Below are 21,325 nucleotides of genomic sequence, written 5' to 3' on the forward strand. Positions count from 1 at the left end.
AGAACATCCTTGGGACCACCCCAGGGCCACCAAAATACCCTCAGGGCCACCAGAACATCCCTGGAACCACCCTGGGCCAGCTCTGGCTGCGCCTCGCTCACGATGGGCTGGGTGAACACTGTGGGCAACCATGGCCACCGTGAGCCCCAGGGCCACCAAAACACCCCCAGAGCCACCAGAATGACCCACAGGAGCCACCAGGGCCACCAGAATGACCCTCAGGAGCCACCAGGGCCACCAGAATGACCCACAGGAGCCACCAGGGCCACCAGCCCCATGCCGGGCACCCTCACCCGCCAGCCTCTTCATCCAGGAGGCCTCGTCGATGCCCAGGTTGTTGACCACGATGCGCAGGATGTGGCCCAGCAGCGCGTTGAGGTGGTGGGCGGTGACCTCGGTGGCCCAGGGGCCCTGGGGGGCGGCGTCGGGGCCGCGCTCCCACCAGCGGGGCAGGTAGTGGCACAGCATGGGCAGCGTCACCTCGATGACGTGCGGCATCTCCGTGTAGCGCGCGCCCGAGTCCGCCAGGCCGCCGATGTCACCCATGAGGCGCTCCAGGTCCGGCAGGTCCGGGCACAGCTCCTCCACCCGCGAGGGGAGACCCAGCACTGGGGACACAAGGGGGTGGGGACGGGGTTGGGGACATGCTGAGGGGAGCAGGGCGCACCCTGAGGGGACAGGACACAGCTCTGCGACTCGGGAGGGGGACCCAGCACTGGGGACACGGGGACAGCAGGGTTAGGGACACAGGGACAGGCGTTGGGGACACCCCAAGGAGAGACAGCTGCTCAACCCACGAGGGGGACCCAGCACTGGGGACACGGGGACAGCAGGGTTGGAGACATGGGAGAGGGGCTGGGGACACCCCGAGGGGAGCAGGGGACACAGGGACAGGCGTTGGGGACACACCAAGGGGAGCAGGGGACACCCCAAGGTGAAAGGGGGACACAGGGACAGGGCTTGGGGACACCCAGAGGTGACATGGGGACACCCATGGGTACACTCACAGAGGGATGTGGGGAGATGCAGGCAGCTGTGGGAGGACATGGGGGTGACAGAGGTGACACACAGGTGACACAGGTGACACACAGGTGACACCCACGGGCGCGCTCGCGGGCGCTCTTGGTGCTGTACACGGAGCTGGGGTTCAGGTGGTTCAGCTGCGGCTCCAGGAAGGCCACGGGCATGGCGGCGGCCAGGCGGGCCAGGCACTCGCCCAGGGCCGGCCTCTGCCTGTGGGGACATTGGGGACATCAGGGGACATCGAGGGGCCACCCCATGGACACCCCATGGCCATGGCCAGGCACTCGCCCAGGGCCGGCCTCTGCCTGTGGGGACACCAGGGGACACTGGGGACATCCGGGGGTTTTTGGGGTCCCCACTGAGGTTTTGGGGTCCCCGCTGAGGTTTTGGGGTCCCTGTTGGGGTTTTGGGGTCCCTGTTGGGGTTTTGGGGTCCCTGTTGGGGTTTTTGGGGTCCCCACCTGTCCACGAGGGGCCCGCGGGCGGTGCCCAGGCTGTAGATGCTGCACAGGATGCGGTAACAGGACACCTGCACGTCGTCCACTGTGGGGACAGAGGTGTCGCCAGCTGTCCCCCTGTCCCCATGGTGTCCCCAGCTGTCCCCATGTCCCCCCCACACTGTGTCCCCACGCCCCTGACGCTCCCAAACGCGTCCTCTGTCCCCACCTCCCTTTCATGTCCTCCTGTCCGCACCACGTCCCCGCTGTGTCCTCCCCACCCACACCCCAACACGTCCCCAACATGTCCCCACCGTGTCCCCAACCTGTCCCCACCATGTCCTCCCCATCCACACCCTGTCCCCAACACGTCCCTGTGTCCCCAAGCCCCTGTCCCCACCACGTCCCCAGACTCCAAGGTGTCCCCCTGTCCCCCCCGTTGTCAACCTCAACGTGTCCCCCTGTCGTCCCCCTGTCCCTGCTGTCCCCCTGTCCCTGCTGTCCCCTGTCCTCACCTCCATCCCACTGTCCCCCTGTCCCCGCTGTCCCCCTGTCCCCGCTGTCACTCACAGATGACGTCATCCCCGAACTGGTGCTGTGCCAGGTGCTCGAAGAGGGCGGTGAGGACGGGCAGCAGGGCCACCGAGGTGTAGGTGACATTCTGGGCCACGCCCTTGGTGGGGGCGCGGGTCGGGGTCCCCCGGCCCAGCCGCAGCTGCTCCCCCAACTTCTCCATGTCCTCGGCCGCCGACTCGAAGAACGAGCGCAGCCCGGCCTTGACGATCTCGGGGCCCGACTTCATCACCGTCCTGGGGACATTGGGGACATCGGGGACATTGGGGACAGCAGGGACATTGGGGACAGCAGGGACATTGGGGGTATCAGGGACACAGCCCGGCCTTGACGATCTCAGGGCCCGACTTCATCACCGTCCTGAGGACATCGGGGACATCGGGGACATTGGGGATATCCAGGACATTGGGGACAGCAGGGACATTGGGGACATTGGGGACATTGGGGGTACCAGGGGCACAGAGACACAGCCCGGCCTTGACGATCTCAGGGCCCGACTTCATCACTGTCCTGGGGACATTGGGGACATTGGGGACATTGGGGGTATCCAGGACATTGGGGACAGCAGGGACATTGGGGACATTGGGGACATTGGGGGTATCAGGGGTATCAGGGACACAGCCCGGCCTTGACGATCTCGGGGCCAGACTTCATCACCGCCCTGGGGACATTGGGGACATTGGGGACATCCAGGACATCGGGGACATTGGGGACAGCAGGGACATTGGGGGTATCAGGGACACAGCCCGGCCTTGACGATCTCGGGGCCAGACTTCATCACCGCCCTGGGGACATTGGGGACATGGGGGACACGGAGGACGCAGTGACAGACACAGCACGGATGGACACACGGCCGCAGTGTCCCCGCTGTCCCCACCTGGCGTCCAGGGACCGTGCCAGGATGAGCAGGCAGTTCACCACGGCCGGGGCGTCCGTCCCTGGCGGGGGACAGGGACATCAGCTGGGGGGACAGTGCCACCGCTGGCCCCAGTGTGTCCCTGTATGTCCCAGTGTCCCCTCGGTGCCCGCCCAGTGTCCCTCCAGTGTCACCCCAGTGTCCCCAATCCATCCCAGTGACCCCAGTTCCCCCCAGTCCCCCACAGTGACCCCAGTGTCCCCCCAGTGTCACCCAGTGTCCCCAATCCATCCCAGTGACCCCAGTCCCCCCCAGTGCCCCCACAGTGACCCCAGTGTCCCCCCCAGTGTCCCCAGTGTCTGCAGTTACCGAACAGGGACACGCGGTGCCGGACGAGCGCGGCCAGTTTGCAGAACAGGCTGGGGGGGACACAAATTGGGGGGTCAGGGGGGTCCCCAAAACCCCAAATACCCCCAGGAAGGGACACAAAGGGGTCGGGGGGTCCCCAAAACCCCAAACCCCAGGGACCCCAAACTGGGAATTTGGGAGTTTTGGGGATACCGGGGGTGGGATTTGGGGCTCAGGGGGGATTTTAGGGGCAGGATTTTGGGGCTCGGGGAGGTTTTGGGGTTGGGATTTGGGGTTCAGGGGGATTTGGGGCTGGGTGGGGTTTTTGGGATGGGATTTGGGGCTTGGAAGGGGGTTTGGGGTGGGATTTAGGGGTGGGATTTGTGGCTCAGGGGGATTTTGGGGCGGGATTTCGGGGTAGGGTTTTGGGGGGATTTTTGGGGTATTTTGTGGGGATTTCGGGTCCCACCTGGTGATCATCTCCTTCTCCTTGTTGGAGGCGTGGCCGCCGCTGCCCAGCACCTGGGCCGGGGTGGACAGGAAATACAGGCAGTGGTTGTGGAAGTACTGGTTGATGAGGGGCAGCAGGATCTGGGGGGCACCGGGGGCGTCAGCGGGGCCCCAGAGCCCACAGGGAACCCCAAAAAACGCACAGGGGGCCCTGGGTACCCCACCTCAAATACCCCACAGAGGCCCCAAATACCCCTTAGAGAACCCCAAATACCCCACAGAGACCCCAAAGAACCCACAGAAACCTCAAATACCCACAGAGACACCAAATAACCCACAGAGACCCCAAATAACCCACAGAGACCCCAAAGAACCCATAAAGACCCCAAATAACCCACAGAGACCCCAAAGAACCCACAGAGACCCCAAAGAACCCATAAAGACCCCAAATAACCCACAGAGACCCCAAAGAACCCATAAAGACCCCAAATACCCCTTAGAGACCCCAAAACCACCCTGCCCCCCTGTTGTCCCCCATTTTGAGAGGTTTTGGGGTCTCCCCTCCCCATTTTTGGGGTCTCCCCTCCCCGATTTTGGGGTTTCCCCTCCCCGTTTTCAGGGTGTCCAATCTCTGAGTTTTGGGGTGTCCCCTTCCCGTTTTCAGGGTGTCCCATCCCTGATTTTTGAGGTGTCCCCTCCCCATTTCTGGGGTCTCCCCTCCCCGATTTTGGGGTGCCCCCGACCTTGGCGAAGAACTTGATCTCCTGCTCGTGGGGGGATTTCTCCACCCTCCCGCTGCTGACCACGGCCTCTGGGGGAACAACGGGGGTCAGGGGGGGTCCCATGGCATTGGGGTGACCCCAGGATTTTGGGGTGTCCCCCAGGATTTGGGGTCTCACCAAAATGAGCTCCTGGGCAATGTCCAGCCAAGGGCTGGGGGAACACCCAGGGGATTTGGGGGACTCCCAAGGGATTTGGGGGACTCACAGGGATTTGGAGGCATTCTGAAGGTGCCCCCCGGGATTTTGGGGTGCCCTTCAGGATTTTTGGGGTGCCCTCCAGGATTTTGGGGTCTCGCCCAGGTGTGCCATGAGCTCCTGGGCAATGCCCATCCAAGGGCTGGGGGAACACCCAGGGGATTTGAGGGACTCACAGGGGGTCAGAGAGAATTCGGGGGGTTTGGGGGGAGTCTGGGGGTTCCCCCCGGGATTCGGGGGTGCCCCCCGGGATTCTGGGGTCTCACCCAGGTGTGCAATGAACTCCTGGGCGATGTCCATCCAGCGCAGCAGCTGCTGCAGGAAGCCGAAGGCGAAGCGTTTCTCGATGGACGACGTGTCCAGCTCCATGTCCTTGAGCCCCCTGCCACGGCACGGGGGGGACCCCAAAACTCAGAACCCCCGCCCCAAATCACCCCCACCCTGCACTCCCTGCATTCCCACCAGCCCCGAGCGCTGCAAATCTTGGGGTCATCCCCAGGTTTTGGGGGGATTTTGGGGGGATTTTAGGGGGACTTTGGTTGAATTTTCAGGGGTTTTAGGGGGATTTTGGGGGGATTTTGGGGGGATTTTGGAGTCCCCCCAATACCCGGATCCCTCCCGGCTCCCTGGCACCCCCCCACTCCCTAACCCCCTGAATTTGGGCTCTCCCTGGTGATTCTGGGGTTTTTAGACCCTCCCAGTACTCCCAATTCCCTCCCCAGTCCCTGCTCTCCCCCCACACTCCCACTGGGATTCCAGCTGTTCCCGGAGGGTATTTTGGGGTGCCCCGGGGGGGTTTTGGGGTGTCCCCTGACCGGGTCACGGCGTATCCGTGCAGCTGCAGGAACTTGAGCAGCTCCTGGGCCTTCTCGCGGTCCCGCGCCTTCTCCTTGGCCGTCAGCGTGTCGTAGGGCACCAGCAGCGGGTGGGAGCCCCCTCCTGCACCCCAAAGCAGCATTGGAGACCCCGAATCCCCTCCCTGGAGCCCCCGAATCCACCCCTTGGAGCCCCCAGATCAACTCCTTGGAATCCCCCCCTGGACCCCAAATCCCCTCCTTGGAACCCCCCCAAATCAACCCCTTGGAACCCCCCCAAGTCCACCCCTTGGAACCCCCAAATCGACCCCTTGGAACCCCCAAATCCCCTTCTTGGAACCCCCAGATCAACTCCTTGGAACCGCCCCTGCAACCCAAATCCCCTCCTTGGAACCCCCCCCAAATCCCCTCCTTGGAACCCCCAAATCAATCCCTTGAAACCTTCCCAAATAAACTACTTGGAGCCTCCAAATCCTCTCCTTGGAACCCCCAAATCAACCCCTTGGAACCCCCAAATCCCCTCCTTGGAACCCCCCTAAATCCACCCCTTGGAACCCCCCCAAATCCCCTCCTTGGAACCCCCAAATCACACCCAGGACCCCCCAGTTTGGGGTTGGGGGTCTCGCCCTGGGCTTGGGGGTGTCCCAGGGGTGTCCCAGGGGGTCCCCCCCAATTTGGGGAGGGGTCTCACCCTTGGCCTCCAGCTCCAGCTTCTTCTTGCGGCCCCAGGTGTTGTGGTAGTTCTCAGCCAACTGCTCTGCCATGGCCTGGGCCAGGGTTTGGGGGGATTTGGGGTGGTTTTAGGGGGATTTGAGGCAATTTGGGGTGGTTTTAGGAGAGATTTGGGGTGGTTCTAGGGGGGATTTGGGGGGATTTGGGGTGGTTTTAGGGGGGATTTGGGGGGATTTCAAGGGGTTTTGGGGTGGTTTTAGGGGGCTACCCCCGGGGGGGACCCCAGGGAACACGGGGGGGGCGTTGGGGATCCACAAGGAGGACACAGCAGGGGACATGGGGGGGACATTTGGGGGTCTCCGGAGGACAGGAGGGACATACAAGGACATTGGGTGACACTGGGTGACCCTGGGGTGACACTGGGTGACAATGGGGGGACATTGGGACCCTCACCTGCAGCTCCCTGGACAGAGTGACCCCACTCAGATCCACGGGCTGGGGGCTGTACCCGTGGGAGGGGTCGTAGGTGGCCTGGGGGGTGACATGGGGGGGGTCAGGGGGACCCCAATATTTTGGGGTCTCCCTTTTCCCCCCACCCCCACCTCCCCCGAGGTGATTTTGGGGCTCTCCACACCCCTGACCTCCCCCCAGATGATTTTGGGGTGCCCCACACCCCCTCCCGAGGCGTTTTTGGGGTCCCACCTGAGCGTTTTGGGAGATTTTTCGGGTTTTCTTCTTCTCCGTGCGCTCGTCCTCGCCCTCGCGCGCCTTCTCCACCGTCCACTCCCAGGCCAGCATGGCCTTGAGGGACTCCTTGATGGGCCACCGGTAAATCTCCTTGTCCTGGGGGGTCAGGGGGGGTCAGGGGGCACCCCAAAATCGGGGGGTTTGGGGGGGTCCATGAGGAGGAGGAGGGAAGGGGCTGGGGGCTCCCAGAGTGGCCTTGGTGGCCACCAGGAGACCTCGTGGTCCTGGGGGGTCTGGGGGTGTCCCCCCGGGTTTGGGGGGTCCCTCTGGGTCTGGGGGTGTCCTCCTGAGTTTGGGGGTGTCCCCCTGGGTCTGGGGGGGTCCCGGGGGTCCCGTGGTACCTTCTCAGAAAAAGTTTTGTAGGGTCTCAGCATCGGGTGGGTTTTGGCTTCTTCGTCCACGGTCTCCCCAAAAGTCCAATTGTTCTGGATCTGGGGGGACGGGGACACAAGTCAGGGGGGCTTGGGGACATCGGGCTGGGGGGGACAGAGGAGATTTGAGGGGACAACAGAGATTTGGGGGGGACAGAGGAGATTTGAGGGGACAACAGAGATTTGGGGGGTCACCAACAGTTGAGGGTCCCGGGTGCTCCGTGGAGCTGGAGCAGCTCCGGGGTTGTGCAGATCTGGGGGGGCTCAGAGGGGACCCTGGGGGTGTCCCAGGGGTTTGGGGGGGTCCCAGGGGGTTCTGGGGGTGTCCCAGGGGTTTGGGGGGTCCTGGGGGGGTCCCCACCTTGTCGAAGGCCCATTTCTCGTGCGTGTACTCGGCGTATTTGTTGATGAAACCATCGAGCTTCTCGGGGATGATGACACTGGGGGGGACACGGGGGGACAATGGGGTCAGGGGGGGACAATGGGGTCAGGGGACACATGAGGATGAGGATGGATGAACCCCATGGGGGCCTGGATGGGGCTGGGGGGTCTGGGAGAGGGTGGGGGTCTCCATGAGGATGAGGATGGATGAGGATGGGGGATCTCCACAAGGATGGATGGACTGGGGAGGGATCTCCATGAGGGTGAGGATGGATTGGGGAGGGGTCTCCATGAGGGTGAGGATGAGGATGGACAAGTTGGGGGTTTCTGGATGAGGAGGGATGGGGTTGTGGGGGTCTCCATGAGGATCTGGATGAGGATGGGTGGGGTCAGGGGGTCTCCATGAGGATCTGGGTGGGGTTGGGGCTCTCCATGAGGATCTGGATGAGGATGGGTGGGGTCAGGGGTCTCTACGAGGATCTGGATGAGGATGGGTGGGGTTGTGGGGTCTCCATGAGGATCTGGATGAGGATGGGTGGGGTCAGGGGGTCTCCATGAGGATCTGGCTGAGGATGGGTGGGGTCAGGGGGTCTCCATGAGGATCTGGATGAGGATGGGTGGGGTCAGGGGTCTCCATGAGGATCTGGATGAGGATGGGTGGGGTTGTGGGGGTCTCCATGAGGATCTGGATGAGGATGGGTTGGGTCAGGGGGTCTCCATGAGGATCTGGATGAGGATGGGTGGGGTCAGGGGGTCTCCATGAGCACAGGCAGAGTGGGGGGCTCATGCTGGCACGGGGAGGGGTCTGCGGGAGCCCTACTTGAGGGTCTCGACGGGTTTGGGGTCGAAGTTGCCCTCGGCATCCACCGAGGCCTTCTTCTCGGTGCGGGACGAGTAGCTGGCGTCCACGTAGTCGGGCGGGAGCGCGCCGGCGATGGCGCAGAGACACGGCATGGCCAGCTTGTAGAGCTCGGCCTCGAACTTCTGCGGGGACAGGGGACACCGGTGTCACCAGGGCCACCACAGGCACCAGCACCGTGTCCCCAGTGTCATCATCCCCGTGGCACCGGGGACACCAGGGCCACCACAGGCACCAGCACCATGATCCCCCAGTGTCATCATCCCTGTGGCACCGGGGACATCAGGGCCACCACAGGCACCAGCCCCGTGTCCCCTCAGTGCCACCATCCTCATCCCCAAGTGCCACCACCCCCACGTCCCCAGTGCCACCATCTCCATGTCCCCAGTGTCACCATCTCCATATCCCCAGTGCCACCACCCCCACGTCCCCAGTGTCACCATCCCCATGTCCCCAGTGCCACCACCCCCACGTCCCCAGTATCACCATCTCCATATCCCCAGTGCCACCATCCTCATGTCCCCAGTATCACCATCTCCATATCCCCAGTGCCACCATCCTCATGTCCCCAGTATCACCATCTCCATATCCCCAGTGCCACCATCCTCATGTCCCCAGTATCACCATCCCCATGTCCCCAGTGTCACCATCTCCATATCCCCAGTGCCACCATCCTCATGTCCCCAGTGCCACCACCCCCACGTTCCCACCATCTCCATTCCCATGTCCCCATCACACCCTTGTCCCTGTCACCCCCAGCTCCGTGTCCCAATGTCCCCACAGTCCCCACATCCTCATCACCCCCACCCCAACCTCTCCACATCCCCCTCATCCCATTCCCACGTTCCCACCACCGCCCCGTCCCCAGGTGTGTCCCTCAGGTGTGTCCCTGAGCTGTGTCCCCCCCAGGTGTGTCCCCTCCAGGTGTGTCCCTGAGCTGTGTCCCCTCCAGGTGTGTCCCCTCCAGGTGTGTCCCTGAGCTGTGTCCCCCCCAGGTGTGTCCCCCCCAGGTGTGTCCCCCCCAGGTGTGTCCCTCAGGTGTGTCCCTGAGCTGTGTCCCCCCCAGGTGTGTCCCCTCCAGGTGTGTCCCCACCTTGTGCGCCAGGGAGTCGAAGATGCCCCAGAAGAGCTTCCTGGTGAGGTGCAGCTCCTCCTCGGAGCTGACGCCCATGTTGGGCCACCCGCTGGGCAGGCAGTAGTACCTCCAGCAGCGCTCGTAGTGGTTGGTCAGCAGCTGCGGGGACACGGGGTGGTCACTCTGGTGGTCACTCTTTGCGGGGGGGGTCAGGGCATGGGGACAAGCACGGGGACACCCCCGGGGCTCACCTTGAGGGGCATCTTGGCGAACTCGTTGAGGATGGGCACGTCGAAGACGAGGCGGCGCAGGAGGTGCTGCAGCATCGAGGGGCGGATGTACCTGGGGGGGAATGGGGGGTCAGGGGGGTCTGGGGGTTCACCTGAGAGCGCCGTGAGACACTCGGTGGGGTCATGCTGGGCCTTGGGCAGGGACACGGGCATTGGTTGGCTGTGGAATTGGGTTGGCCATGGCAGCTGGGTTGACCAAGAGGGTTGGGTTGGCCTTGAGGGTTGGGTTGGCCTTGAGGGTTGGGTTGACCATGGCAGTTGAGTTGGCCATGGCGGTTGGGTTGGGTTGACCATGGTGGTTGAGTTGACCATGGGGATTGGGTGGACCATGGCAGTTGAGCTGACCATGGGTGGACCACGGTGGTTGAGTTGGTCATGGCAGTTGAGTTAGCTGTAAGAGTTGAGTTGGCCATGGCGGTTGGGTTGGGTTGACCATGACAGTTGGGTTCCCCACAAGAGTTGGGTTGACAATGACGATTGGGTTGACCATGGCTGTTGGGTTGGGTTGACCATGGCAGTCGGGTTCCCCACAAGAGTCGGGTTCATTTTGGGTCCAGATGCCAACCCATGGCGGGCACGGTGCCATTTTGGGGCCCGGTTCGGGGTCCCACCTGCAGAGGGCCATGAGGCACTCCTCGATGGCGTCGCGCTGGGCCTTGGTGAGGGCGCGGCCGCGCGACAGGCGGTAGATGGTGTGCAGCATGGAGTCCACCATGATGGCGCGGTGCTCGGTGCCCGCGAAGAGCGGCGCGCACTTGGTGATGAGCGGCATCACCGCCAGGCACAGGTACCGGTTCAGCGCCAGCGCCATCTCCGTCGTGCTGAACGTCGCCTGGGGGGGACATGGGGGGGTCACGGGGAGGGGACACACCCTGAGGGGACGTGGGGACAGGGGGCACAGGTGTCCCATGGCGGGAGTTTGGGGATGTGTTCCATAGAGGAGATTTGGGGGGTCAAAGAGGGAAGATTTGGGGTGACCCCAAATCCATCCCATGGGGGAGATTTGGGGAGGTCAGACAGGGAACCCATGGGGGAGACTTGGGGGATCAAATAGGGAAGATTGGGGTGACCCCAAATCCATCCCATGGGGGAGATTTGGGGGATCAAACAGGGAAGATTGGGGTGACACCCAATCCATGTCATGAGGGAGATTTGGGGGATCAAACAGGGAAGATTTGGGGTGACCCCACACCCATCCCATAGGGAACATTTGGGGTGACCCCACACCCATCCCATAGGGAACATTTGGGGGATCCCAGACCCACAGGAGGGAACAGGGCAGACCCGAGGCCCCTGCTGCAGGCCCAACGAACCCCGTAGGGAGTTTTGGGGAGCCCCGGGGGGTTTTGGGGTGCCCCTCACCGTGTCCAGCGAGGCGGCCGCGCGCATGTCGGGCAGGAACCCCACTTCCAGCACGTGGAGCAGGAACTCCTGGTTCTGCACCCCATAAACGCGGTCCAGGAACAGCACCATGGGCGCCTTGTGCTCGGGGACGAAGCTGGCGGCCATACGGGGCTCCACCACGTTCCCATCTGCGGGACCCCAAAGCTCAGGGCGCCCCAAAACTCCCCAAACCCTAAAACAGCCAGGAATTCCCCAAATCCTGGCATCCCCAGAGCCCCCCAGCCTGGCTGGTGGCCATGGGGGGCTCCACCACGTTCCCATCTGCGGGACCCCAAAATTCAGGGCACCCCAAAATTCCCCAAATAGCCGCCAAGGCTGATGACCCCCATGCCAGTCCCCACATCTTGGGGTGTCCCTTTCCCCAGGTTTGGGGACCCCTCCCCACCTTTTCCCAGTGCTGGAATCTGCAGGGGGAGGCTGATGATCCCCACCAGGTCCCCCACATTTTGGGGTGTCCCTGATCCAGGTCCCCAGATTTTGGGGTGTCCCTGATCCAGGTCCCCAGATTTTGGGGTGTCCCCCATCCCAGTGACCCCTCCCCAGGTTTGGGGACCCCTCCCCACCTTTTCCCAGCGCCGGGATCTGCAGGGGGAGGCTGATGATCCCCACCAGGTCCTCGAGCGGGACGAGCGAGCGCAGGATGGCCCGGATCCGCAGGGCCTCCCCCTTCCCCGCCTGGATCAGCTGTGGGGGTCACACGGGGGGGTCACACCCTGAGTCCTGACCCCCCCAGGACCCCCCTGAGCCCCCCCGAACCCCCCAGGTCCGTACGTGCATCTCGGGGGCACAGCGGCCCAGCAGGTCGATGAGGGCGGCGTAGAAGGACATGATGGCGTGGCCCAGGTGCACCCGGTTCTCCTCGGGGGGCTCCTCGGGTCCAAACCTGGGGGGCAACGGGGGGTCTGAGGGGTCAGGGGGTCACCCTGGGGTCCTCCCAGTCCATCCCAGTATTGTCATCTTCACCCCACCCCATTCCAGCCCATCTTCATCCTCCTCCTGTTCACGGCTTGATGCCCACTCTGTTCCGTCTTCGTCCTCACTTGCATGTCTCATCATGGACGTCTCATCCTCATCCTCATCCTCATCCTTACCCCAACCCCATTCCCAATCCCAATCCCATTCCCAACCCCATCCAATCCCATTTCCAGTCTCATTCCCATTTCCATTCCCATTCCCCTTCCCATTCCCAGCCCCAATCCCAACCCCAATCCCACTCCCGGTGCTCATGGCCTCCTCTCCCTGCGGCCGCTGGGCCCATCCCGGGCGGGGTCCCCATCCTAATCCTACCCAATCCCAATCCCAGCCCCAATCCCAGCCCCAATCCCATCCCAATCCCACTCCCGGTGCTCATGGCCTCCTCTCCCTGCGGCCGCTGGGCCCATCCCGGGCGGGGTCCCCATCCCAATCCTACCCAATCCCAATCCCAACCCCAATCCCACTCCCGGTGCTCACGGCCTCCTCTCCCTGCGGCCGCTGGGCCCGTCCCGTGCGGGGTCCTGGGCGATGCTCAGGGCGTCCTGGATGGCCGCCAGCAGCCCCGAGCCCCCCTCGCCCCGCAGCGCCGGCCCGAAGCACTCGGGGCGCCGGATCAGCAGCCGCACCACCACGTTGGCGTTCTCCTCCACGCTCTCCCCTGGGGAACGGGACCCCAAAGGTCACAGGGACACCCCAGAATTCCCAAAACACAAACCCAAAAATCCCTTAAAACAGGGAGCCCCTAAACCCCTAAAACAGGGAACCCCAAAGCCCCTAAAACAGGGAATCCCAAAACCCCCAAAACAGGGAATCCCAAAGCCCCCAAAACAGGGAACCCCAAAACCCCCAGCACAGGAAGTCCCAGAGAATCCAACTGGGAACCTCAAGCTGGGTTCTTCTCCATGCTCTGCCCTGCAGGAACAAGACCCCCAAAACTCACAGGGACCCCTAAAAGGGGCCCCCCAAAACACAAACCCACAGGAGGGGACAGGGGGACACCTGGGAGGTTCCATGAGGGGACACAGGGACACCTGAGGGACACCTGAGGGTCTCCCACCAGTGACAAAGATGGCAAAGCACAGAAAGTCCACGTACTGCTGCCATGAGGGGTACAGGGAGGACACAGGGACCCCCTCAAGGGGACTTGGGGACACCTGAGGGACACCTGAGGGACACCTGGGGTGTCTCACCGTTGACGAAGACGGCGAAGCGCAGGAAGTCCAGGTACTTCTCACCCCCACAGGGGTTCCAGCCGATGTCAGGGTAGCCCTTGGCCAGCAGCATGGGGCAGCTCTGCAGCCCACAGCTCGCCAGGTACGTCACCACCTGCCCCAGGGGACACCAGGGGACATCAGGGGACATGGAGGGACACAGGGGACATGGGGGGGACACGGGGCTGTCCCCACCTTCTCCAGGTCCTGCTCCTTGAGGGCCAGCGCCAGCTCGTTGTTGTCGATGACGGAGGCGGCTGCCACGTCCAGGGGGGTGGAGCCCTGCATGCCTTGGGGACAACAGGGACACAGAGGTCAGGGGACACCAGGGGACAGAGACCCCCCCCCCCCCACCAAGGTGTCCTAAAGGACCCCCAAGGTGACTGGAGGGGACAGAGGTGACAAGGAGGGGTGATGGGGGGGGGGTGAGAGCCCAGGTGGGGGTGGCAGAGAGGGGACAGGGGTGGCACTGGGGACATGGGGATGTCCCAGGGGTCTCACCTAGACCAATGCCGCTGTTCTCCAGCAGGTAGCCCAGGTGGGGGTGACACAGAGGGGCCAGGGGATGGCAGTGAGGGGACAGGGGTGGCACTGGGGACACAGGGATGTCCCAGGGGTCTCACCTAGACCAATGCCGCTGTTCTCCAGCAGGTAGCCCAGGGCAGGGAGGGGACAGGGGTGGCACTGGGGGTGCAGGGGTGGCACTGGGGACACGGGGATGTCCCAGGGGTCTCACCTAGACCAATGCCGCTGTTCTCCAGCAGGTAGCCCAGGTGGGGGTGACACAGAGGGGCCAGGGGATGGCAGGGAGGGGACAGGGGTGGCACTGGGGACACGGGGATGTCCCAGGGGTCTCACCTAGACCAATGCCGCTGTTCTCCAGCAGGTAGCCCAGGTGGGGGTGACACAGAGGGGCCAGGGGATGGCAGGGAGGGGACAGGGGTGGCACTGGGGACACGGGGATGTCCCAGGGGTCTCACCTAGACCAATGCCGCTGTTCTCCAGCAGGTAGCCCAGGTGGTCGAACATGGAGCGCTGGTTCTGGCGGCTGATGCGGCAGAAGTAGCAGAGGAAGCGGCAGCAGTTGGTCACCATCTTGGGGAACCGGATCTCCTGGGGGGCACCGGGGGGTCAGGGCAGCTCCGGGAGGGTCCCGAGGGGGGCACCCAGAGGGGTGGGGGCTCACCTTGGACTCACCACCGCCCAGCACGCTGACCATCACCTGCATCACGGTCTCGTGCATGCCCAGCGCCCGCATCAGGTTGGGGTGCTGGTAGAACACCTTGTTGTTCATGATGTTCCTGGGGGGGCATGGGGGGGTCACAGATTTGGGGGGCTGGGAGGGGGTTATGGGGTGTTCAGGGTGGGATATGGGGTGCTCAGGGGCAGATCTGGGGAGTTTGGGGGGTTCTCAGGGTGCTGGATGGGGACACAGGGGGTGCCTGGATGGGGACACAGGGGGACACAGGGGGACCCAGAGAGGACCCAGGGTGACCCAGAGAGGACACAGGGGACACAAGGACACAAGGAGGACACAAGGAGGACACAGGGTGACCCAGGGTGACCCAGACAGGACACAGGGGGACACAAGAAGGACACAGGGAGGATGCAAGGAGGACACAGGGAGGACACAGGGAGGACGCAGGGTGACCCAGGATGACCCAAACAGGACACAGGGAGGACACAGGGAGGACGCAAGGAGGACACAAGGAGGACACAAGGAGGACACAGGGAGGACGCAGGGTGACCCAGGGTGACCCAGACAGGACACAGGGAGGACACAAGAAGGACACAGGGAGGACACAAGGAGGACACAGGGAGGACGCAAGGAGGACACAGGGAGGACACAGGGAGGACACAGGGAGGACGCAGGGTGACCCCGGGGCTGCCACGCACCCGATGCTCTGGATCATGAGGTTCTCCTCCTCGGGGCCCATCTGCACGATGAGCAGCGAGCGGATCTGGCCCAGGCACTCGAGCAGGGCCGTGGTGTCGGGCACGGAGGTGGCGCTGATGGCGTAGGCCTTGGGCAGGGCCCGGCCCAGCTCGCCCAGCGCGTCGTACTGCCGGTGCAGCAGGCTGAACATGGCCCGCACCAGCGCCGGGCTCTGGATGAACGACTCCTGCGCCCAGTGCACCATGGTCTGCGAGATCAGCTCCTGCAGCGTGCCTGGGGACAGCGGGGACATTGGGGACATTGGGGACATTGGGGACATGGGGGACAATGGGGGTATCAGGGACATTGGGGACATTGGGGACACAGTGACTCCTGCGCCCAGTGCACCATGGTCTGCGAGATCAGCTCCTGCAGCGTGCCTGGGGACAGCGGGGACATTGGGGACATTGGGGACATTGGGGACATGGGGGACAATGGGGGTATCAGGGACATTGGGGACATTGGGGACACAGTGACTCCTGCGCCCAGTGCACCATGGTCTGCGAGATCAGCTCCTGCAGCGTGACTGGGGACAGCAGGGACAATGGGGACAATAGGGACAGTGACTCCTGTGCCCATGGTCTGCCAGATCAGCTCCGGCAGTGCTGCCACCTTGGGGACATCTTGGTTGGCACCTTGGGGACACCTTGGCCAACTCCTTGGGGACACTTTGTGTGTCCCCCTGATGCCACCTTGGCCAACTCCTTGGGGACACTTTGTGTGTCCCCCTGATGCCATCTCAGCCATGTCCCGGACACGGCTGAGTGTCCCTGTCCCCACCCCCCTGTCCCCTCCTCACTGGGCACCGGGGGCTCCTCGGGGGGGGTCTCCTCCTCCTTGGGGGGGCCCCGGACCCCCACCACCTTCTGCACCAGCCCCAGCAGCCGCTGCCGCAGCGACGTCTCCTCCTCCTCCTCCTCTTCCTCCTCCGTCAGCTCGATGCCTGCGGGACAAGGGGGGGTCATAGAGGTGTCCCTGTGTCCCCAAGGGGGGGCCTCAGGGTCCCTGGATGGAGTCCCTGTGCTCCTGGGGGTCTCTGGGGTCCCACAATGGGGGTCCCAGTTCCAATGGCGAGATCCCAGTTCCACTGGGGGTGTCCCCAGGCCCAGGGGCTGTCCCTGTCCCCCCCTCACCACAGTGGGCCAGCAGGTCATTGTGGAAGTCCAGCAGCTCGTCCCGGATGTCCCCAGGCACGGGACACTCCTCATCCTCAGCCCCTCCCTTGTACTGCATCAGCATGTTGATCTGGGGACACGGGGACACGGGGGGGACACCAGGTCACGGGACCATCCCTCCCTGTGTGCCCCACGTGTCCCTTGTCCCCACACCCTGCCCCCAGATTCCCCCATTCCCACAGTTCCCTCACGTGTCCCCAGGCACATCCCAGCCAAGGCCGTGTCCCCAAGGTGTCCCCAGGCACATCCCAGCCAAGGCCGTGTCCCCAGCAGTGTCCCCAAGGTGTCCCCAGGCACATCCTCATTCTCTCACCCAAAGCCACATCCTCAGGGGTGTCCCTAAAGTGTCCCTGCAGTGTCCCCACATTGTCCCTGCTCTGTGCCCACTCTGTCCCTGCAGTGTCCCCGCTGTGCCTGTGCTGTCCCCACTCTGCCCTCACTCTGTCCCGACTCTGCCCTCACTCTGTCCCCGTGCTGTCCCCACTCTGCCCCCATTCTTGTCCCCACCCTGTCCCCGCTCTGCCCTCACTCTGTCCCCGCTCTGTCCCCACCCTGTCCTCATTCTGTCCCCGCTCTGTCCCCACTCTGCCCTCACTCTGTCCCCACTCTGTCCTTGCTCTGTCCCCACTCTGTCCCCACTCTGTCCTTGCTCTGTCCCCACTCTGTCCCCGCTCTGTCCCCACCCTGTCCTCATTCTGTCCCCGCTCTGCCCCCATTCTGTCCCCACTCTGTCCCCACTCTGCCCTCACTCTGTCCCCATTCTGTCCTTGCTCTGTCCCCACTCTGTCCTTGCTCTGTCCCCGCTCTGTCCCCGCTCTGTCCCCACCCTGTCCCCGCTCTGTCCCCGTTCTGTCCCCACCCTATCCCCGCTCTGTCCCCACCCTGTCCTCATTCTGTCCCTGCTCTGTCCCCATTCTTGTCCCCACTCTGTCCCCGCTCTGTCCCCACCCTGTCCTCATTCTGTCCCCGCTCTGCCCCCATTCTGTCCCCACTCTGTCCCCACTCTGCCCTCACTCTGTCCCCATTCTGTCCCCACTCTGTCCTTGCTCTGTCCCCACTCTGTCCCCACCCTGTCCCCACCCTGTCCCCGTTCTGTCCCCGTTCTGTCCCCACCCTGTCCCCGCTCTGTCCCCACCTGCTCCTGCGGGGGCGAGCGGAACTCGCGCGTGCGCCGGGCGGTCTCGGCTGCCGACATGGTCAGAGCGCGCATCAGGCGCCCGTAGCGCCGCCGCTGGTCCCGCTGCAGCCGCTGCACGTGGCGCTCTGAGAACGCCACGATGGCCTCGACGCGGTGCTGCAGCTCCCGCTCGCACAGGTGCTGCAGCAGGTGGCACATCTGCGGGGACACGGGGACATCGGGGACGTCAGGGACAGGGGGATGTCAGGGACATTGGGGACACGGGGACATCGGGGACATCAGGGACAGGGGGATGTCAGGGACATTGGGGATGTCAGGGACATTGGGGACATCAGGGACATCGGGGACGTCAGGGACAGGGGGATGTCAGGGACATTGGGGATGTCAGGGACATCGGGACATCAGGGACATGAGCCCAGGGAGGGGACACGAGGTGGACACGGAGAGGGGACAGCGAGGGGACACAAACCGCCACCCCCGTGCCCTCCCTGACCTGCAGCTTGACCGACTCCGGCAGCTTCATCTGCAGCAGCCCCTCCTCCAGCTCTTCCTCTTCCTCCTTCTCCTCCTCCTCCTGCACCTCCCCGGCCTCAATGGCCTTCGTCCTCCTGGCCTCCTCCTCATCCTCCTCCTCCGCCTGCAGCTCTCCAGCCTCGATGGCCTTCCTCCTCCTCACTTCCTCCTCCTCTTCCTCCTCCTCCTCCTCCTCCTCCTCCAGCTCTCCAGCCTCCACGGCCTTTTTCCTCCTCGCCTCCTCATCCTCCTCCTTCTCCTCCTCGCCAGCTTCGATGGCCTTCACCTCCTCCTCCTCCTCCTCCTCCTCCTCCTCGCCTTCCTCCCGCCGTCCCTCTCCGAAGACGCGGGGCTCGATCATGCGCAGCACGCGCCGCACGTCGCCGTCCCCCAGCGCTCCCACCGCCAGCAGCGCCGACACCAGCTTGAGCACCGGCACCAGCTGGAACTCCACGCTGCCCCCCACGGGGTCCCGGGCGTGGGGACCCCCTCCGGCCACCGCCTCGGCCAGCATGCGCATGGCCTTGGCTCCCAGCTCGTCCAGCGGGATGGCCGGGCTGAGCGGCGCCCGCCCCCCGCCGCCCCCCGCCCGGATGAAGCAAGGCTCTGAAAAATGGGGCTGGGGTCTCAGGCAGGCGCTGGGCCCCACGCCCGGGGGTCCCGGGCAGCGTCCGCCGCCGGGGAAGAGCGCGATGGCGCGCGTGGCCTCGGTGATGGGCACGATGAACTCGGCGCTCATGGAGGAGCGGGCGCGCTGCGCCGCGTCCAGGTGCATGGCCAGCAGCAGGTCGTAGTAGCCGGCCCGCAGGGGTCCCGGCAGCTCGGGGCTCTCGATGGCGAAGAGCAGCTGGGCCTGGTCCACGTGGCTGCACAGGGCGTGCGCCACGCGGTTGTTGCCCAGCGCGCACACGGCGCAGTAGAGGCGCAGGGTGTGGCACTGGAACTGCAGCAGCTCCTCGCGCTCCCACAGCTCCAGGATGTCGATGCACCTGAGGGGGAAAGGGGAGTCGGGCTGGGGTGTGGGGAATGGGGGGATATGGGGTGGGAGCCCTGGGGGGACAGGGAATGGGGGGATATGGGGTGGGAGCCCTGGGGGGACAGGGAATGGGGGGATATGGGGTGGGAGCCCTGGGGGGACAGGGAATGGGGGGATATGGGGTGGGAGCCCTGGGGGGACAGGGAATGGGGGATATGGGGTGGGAGCCCTGGGGGGACAGGGAATGGGGGTCAGGGGAGGGGGACATGGGGTGGGACCCCTGGGATGGGAGCACAAGGTCTCCTGGGGATAAAACCCCAAGCTCTCCTGGGGCTGGGACTTTTGGGGTGAGACCCCAAAGTCTCCTGGGGATGGGACCCCTGGAGGTGAGACCTCAAGGGGACAGGGCCCCATGTCCCTCTGGGATGACACCTCAAGCTCTCCTGGGGTTGAGACCCCTGGGATGGGGACCCCCAAGGTCTCCTGGGGCTGGGACCTTTGGGGTGAGCACCCTGGGGATGGCATCTCTGGGATGAGACCCTGTGGGACAGAACCCCATGAGACTGGGGGTGTCCCTGGGGGTGTCCCCACGCACCGGTCCTCCTCGGGGATGTGCAGGGCCATCATCTGCAGGGGCTCGGAGCACTCCACGGCCCAGCCCTGGCGCTCGCCCAGCCGGGCGCTCTCCACGGCCAGGTACTCGGTGGGCATGCGGCTCCAGGTGACCGGCGTCAGGTGCTGGATCACCAGCCTGGGCGGGCACTGCGGCGCCGGGTTCTGCCTCTCGCTGCTGAACATGGCCGCCGAGATGGGCATGATGTTCTGGGGAGGGGGGACACACGGGGGTGTCAGGGGGACCCCCAGAGACCCCCGGCACTGAGTTCCTCTTGGGTCGCCCTGCAGACCCCAAAGATCTGCCCCAGAGCTCTCCTTGTTCCACCTGGCAGCTCCTGAATCACCTCACCAGTGCTCCCAGTTGTGCCCCAGTCCCTCCCCACCTTCAATAACCCCCCCCAAACGATGACTTCAGGGTTAGGGGGGAATTTGGGTTTTGGGGGGTTTTGGGGGGGTCTCAGGGGTCCTGTACCATGGTGGTGTTCATGATGACCTGAGGGCTTGGGGGGTTTTGGGGGGCTCTCAGGGGTCCTGTACCATGGTGGTGTTCATGATGACCTGAGGGCTTGGGGGGTTTTGGGGGGGTCTCAGGGGTCCTGTACCATGGTGGTGTTCATGATGACCTGAGGGCTTGGGGGGTTTTGGAGTGCAGGAATGGGGGTTTAGGGTGTTTAGGGTGTGGGTAGGAGGTTTTGGGGGGTCTCATCCCATGGTGGTGTTCATGATGACCTTGGGGTGTGGGGGTTTTGGAGTGCAGGGGTGGTCCCAGGAGGTTTTGGGGTGTCTCATTCCCCCACCACCCACCTGGTGGGGGTCCCAGTCCTCACCTTGAGCTTGCCCAGCTCAAACTGGAGCACGTTTTGGGTGGTGGGCTGCACGAACACCGCCGGGAACAGTTTGGTGTTGGGCTCCACCTGCGGGGACAGCGCTGCTGTGAGACCCCCGGGGTGGGCTGGGACCCCCAAAACTCACCTGGGGGGTGTCAGGGGAGGGGTTCCAGCTCACCTGGAAGAAGGTGTTGATCTCTTTGCCGTTGGCTGTGAAGGTCATGAGCCCCGTGGCCAGGTCCACCAGGCAGCCGATGACCAGGTCAGTGTGGGACACCCTGGCCTGCTGGGTGGGGGTCGCAAACTCCCCCCCCCACACCATGTAGCAGTTGCTGCGCTTGATGCTGGGGGGAAAGAGGGGGTCAGACCCCCAAAACCCCACCAAAATACCCCAAAACCCCCCAAAATACCCCCACACCATGTAGCAACTGCTGCGCTTGATGCTGAGGGGGAAAAAGAGGGTGAGACCCCCTCCAAAATACCCCAAAACCCCCCAAAATACCCCCACACCATGGACCCCTCCCCTATTTAACCCCCACACCATGTAGCAGTTGCTGCGCGTGATGCTGGGGGGAAAAAGGGGGTGAGCACCCCCCAAAAATACCCCAGACCATGGGGCAGTTGCCCTGTTAGGGGTCCCATTTTGGGGTCCCATTTGGGATCCTGTTTGGGGTGCCTTTGG

At 64.1% G+C, this 21,325-nt stretch overlaps 1 protein-coding gene across 1 annotated transcript in view; it reads right to left on the reverse strand.

Moving 5' to 3' along the window:
* Positions 1 to 21,325, reverse strand: part of RYR1 (ryanodine receptor 1) — a 75,513-nt gene that overhangs the window by 26,286 nt on the left and 27,902 nt on the right. The window contains 36 exon segments of the mRNA XM_066569942.1: positions 294 to 608; positions 1,103 to 1,233; positions 1,484 to 1,565; positions 2,030 to 2,268; positions 2,910 to 2,970; positions 3,258 to 3,307; positions 3,706 to 3,827; positions 4,430 to 4,497; positions 4,930 to 5,045; positions 5,479 to 5,602; positions 6,170 to 6,245; positions 6,604 to 6,681; positions 6,853 to 6,993; positions 7,239 to 7,328; positions 7,630 to 7,708; positions 8,470 to 8,633; positions 9,602 to 9,742; positions 9,835 to 9,925; positions 10,485 to 10,705; positions 11,236 to 11,405; positions 11,841 to 11,961; positions 12,049 to 12,160; positions 12,730 to 12,910; positions 13,443 to 13,578; positions 13,659 to 13,753; positions 14,444 to 14,576; positions 14,650 to 14,764; positions 15,360 to 15,633; positions 16,199 to 16,342; positions 16,533 to 16,644; positions 17,710 to 17,910; positions 18,206 to 18,283; positions 18,389 to 19,214; positions 19,797 to 20,023; positions 20,644 to 20,730; positions 20,822 to 20,987. Of these exon segments, the coding sequence (XP_066426039.1) occupies positions 294 to 608; positions 1,103 to 1,233; positions 1,484 to 1,565; positions 2,030 to 2,268; positions 2,910 to 2,970; positions 3,258 to 3,307; positions 3,706 to 3,827; positions 4,430 to 4,497; positions 4,930 to 5,045; positions 5,479 to 5,602; positions 6,170 to 6,245; positions 6,604 to 6,681; positions 6,853 to 6,993; positions 7,239 to 7,328; positions 7,630 to 7,708; positions 8,470 to 8,633; positions 9,602 to 9,742; positions 9,835 to 9,925; positions 10,485 to 10,705; positions 11,236 to 11,405; positions 11,841 to 11,961; positions 12,049 to 12,160; positions 12,730 to 12,910; positions 13,443 to 13,578; positions 13,659 to 13,753; positions 14,444 to 14,576; positions 14,650 to 14,764; positions 15,360 to 15,633; positions 16,199 to 16,342; positions 16,533 to 16,644; positions 17,710 to 17,910; positions 18,206 to 18,283; positions 18,389 to 19,214; positions 19,797 to 20,023; positions 20,644 to 20,730; positions 20,822 to 20,987 (5,567 nt within the window).

The sequence above is a fragment of the Molothrus aeneus genome, unplaced genomic scaffold, assembly GCF_037042795.1.
Source record: "Molothrus aeneus isolate 106 unplaced genomic scaffold, BPBGC_Maene_1.0 scaffold_128, whole genome shotgun sequence".
In the NCBI taxonomy this organism is placed as follows: domain Eukaryota; kingdom Metazoa; phylum Chordata; class Aves; order Passeriformes; family Icteridae; genus Molothrus; species Molothrus aeneus.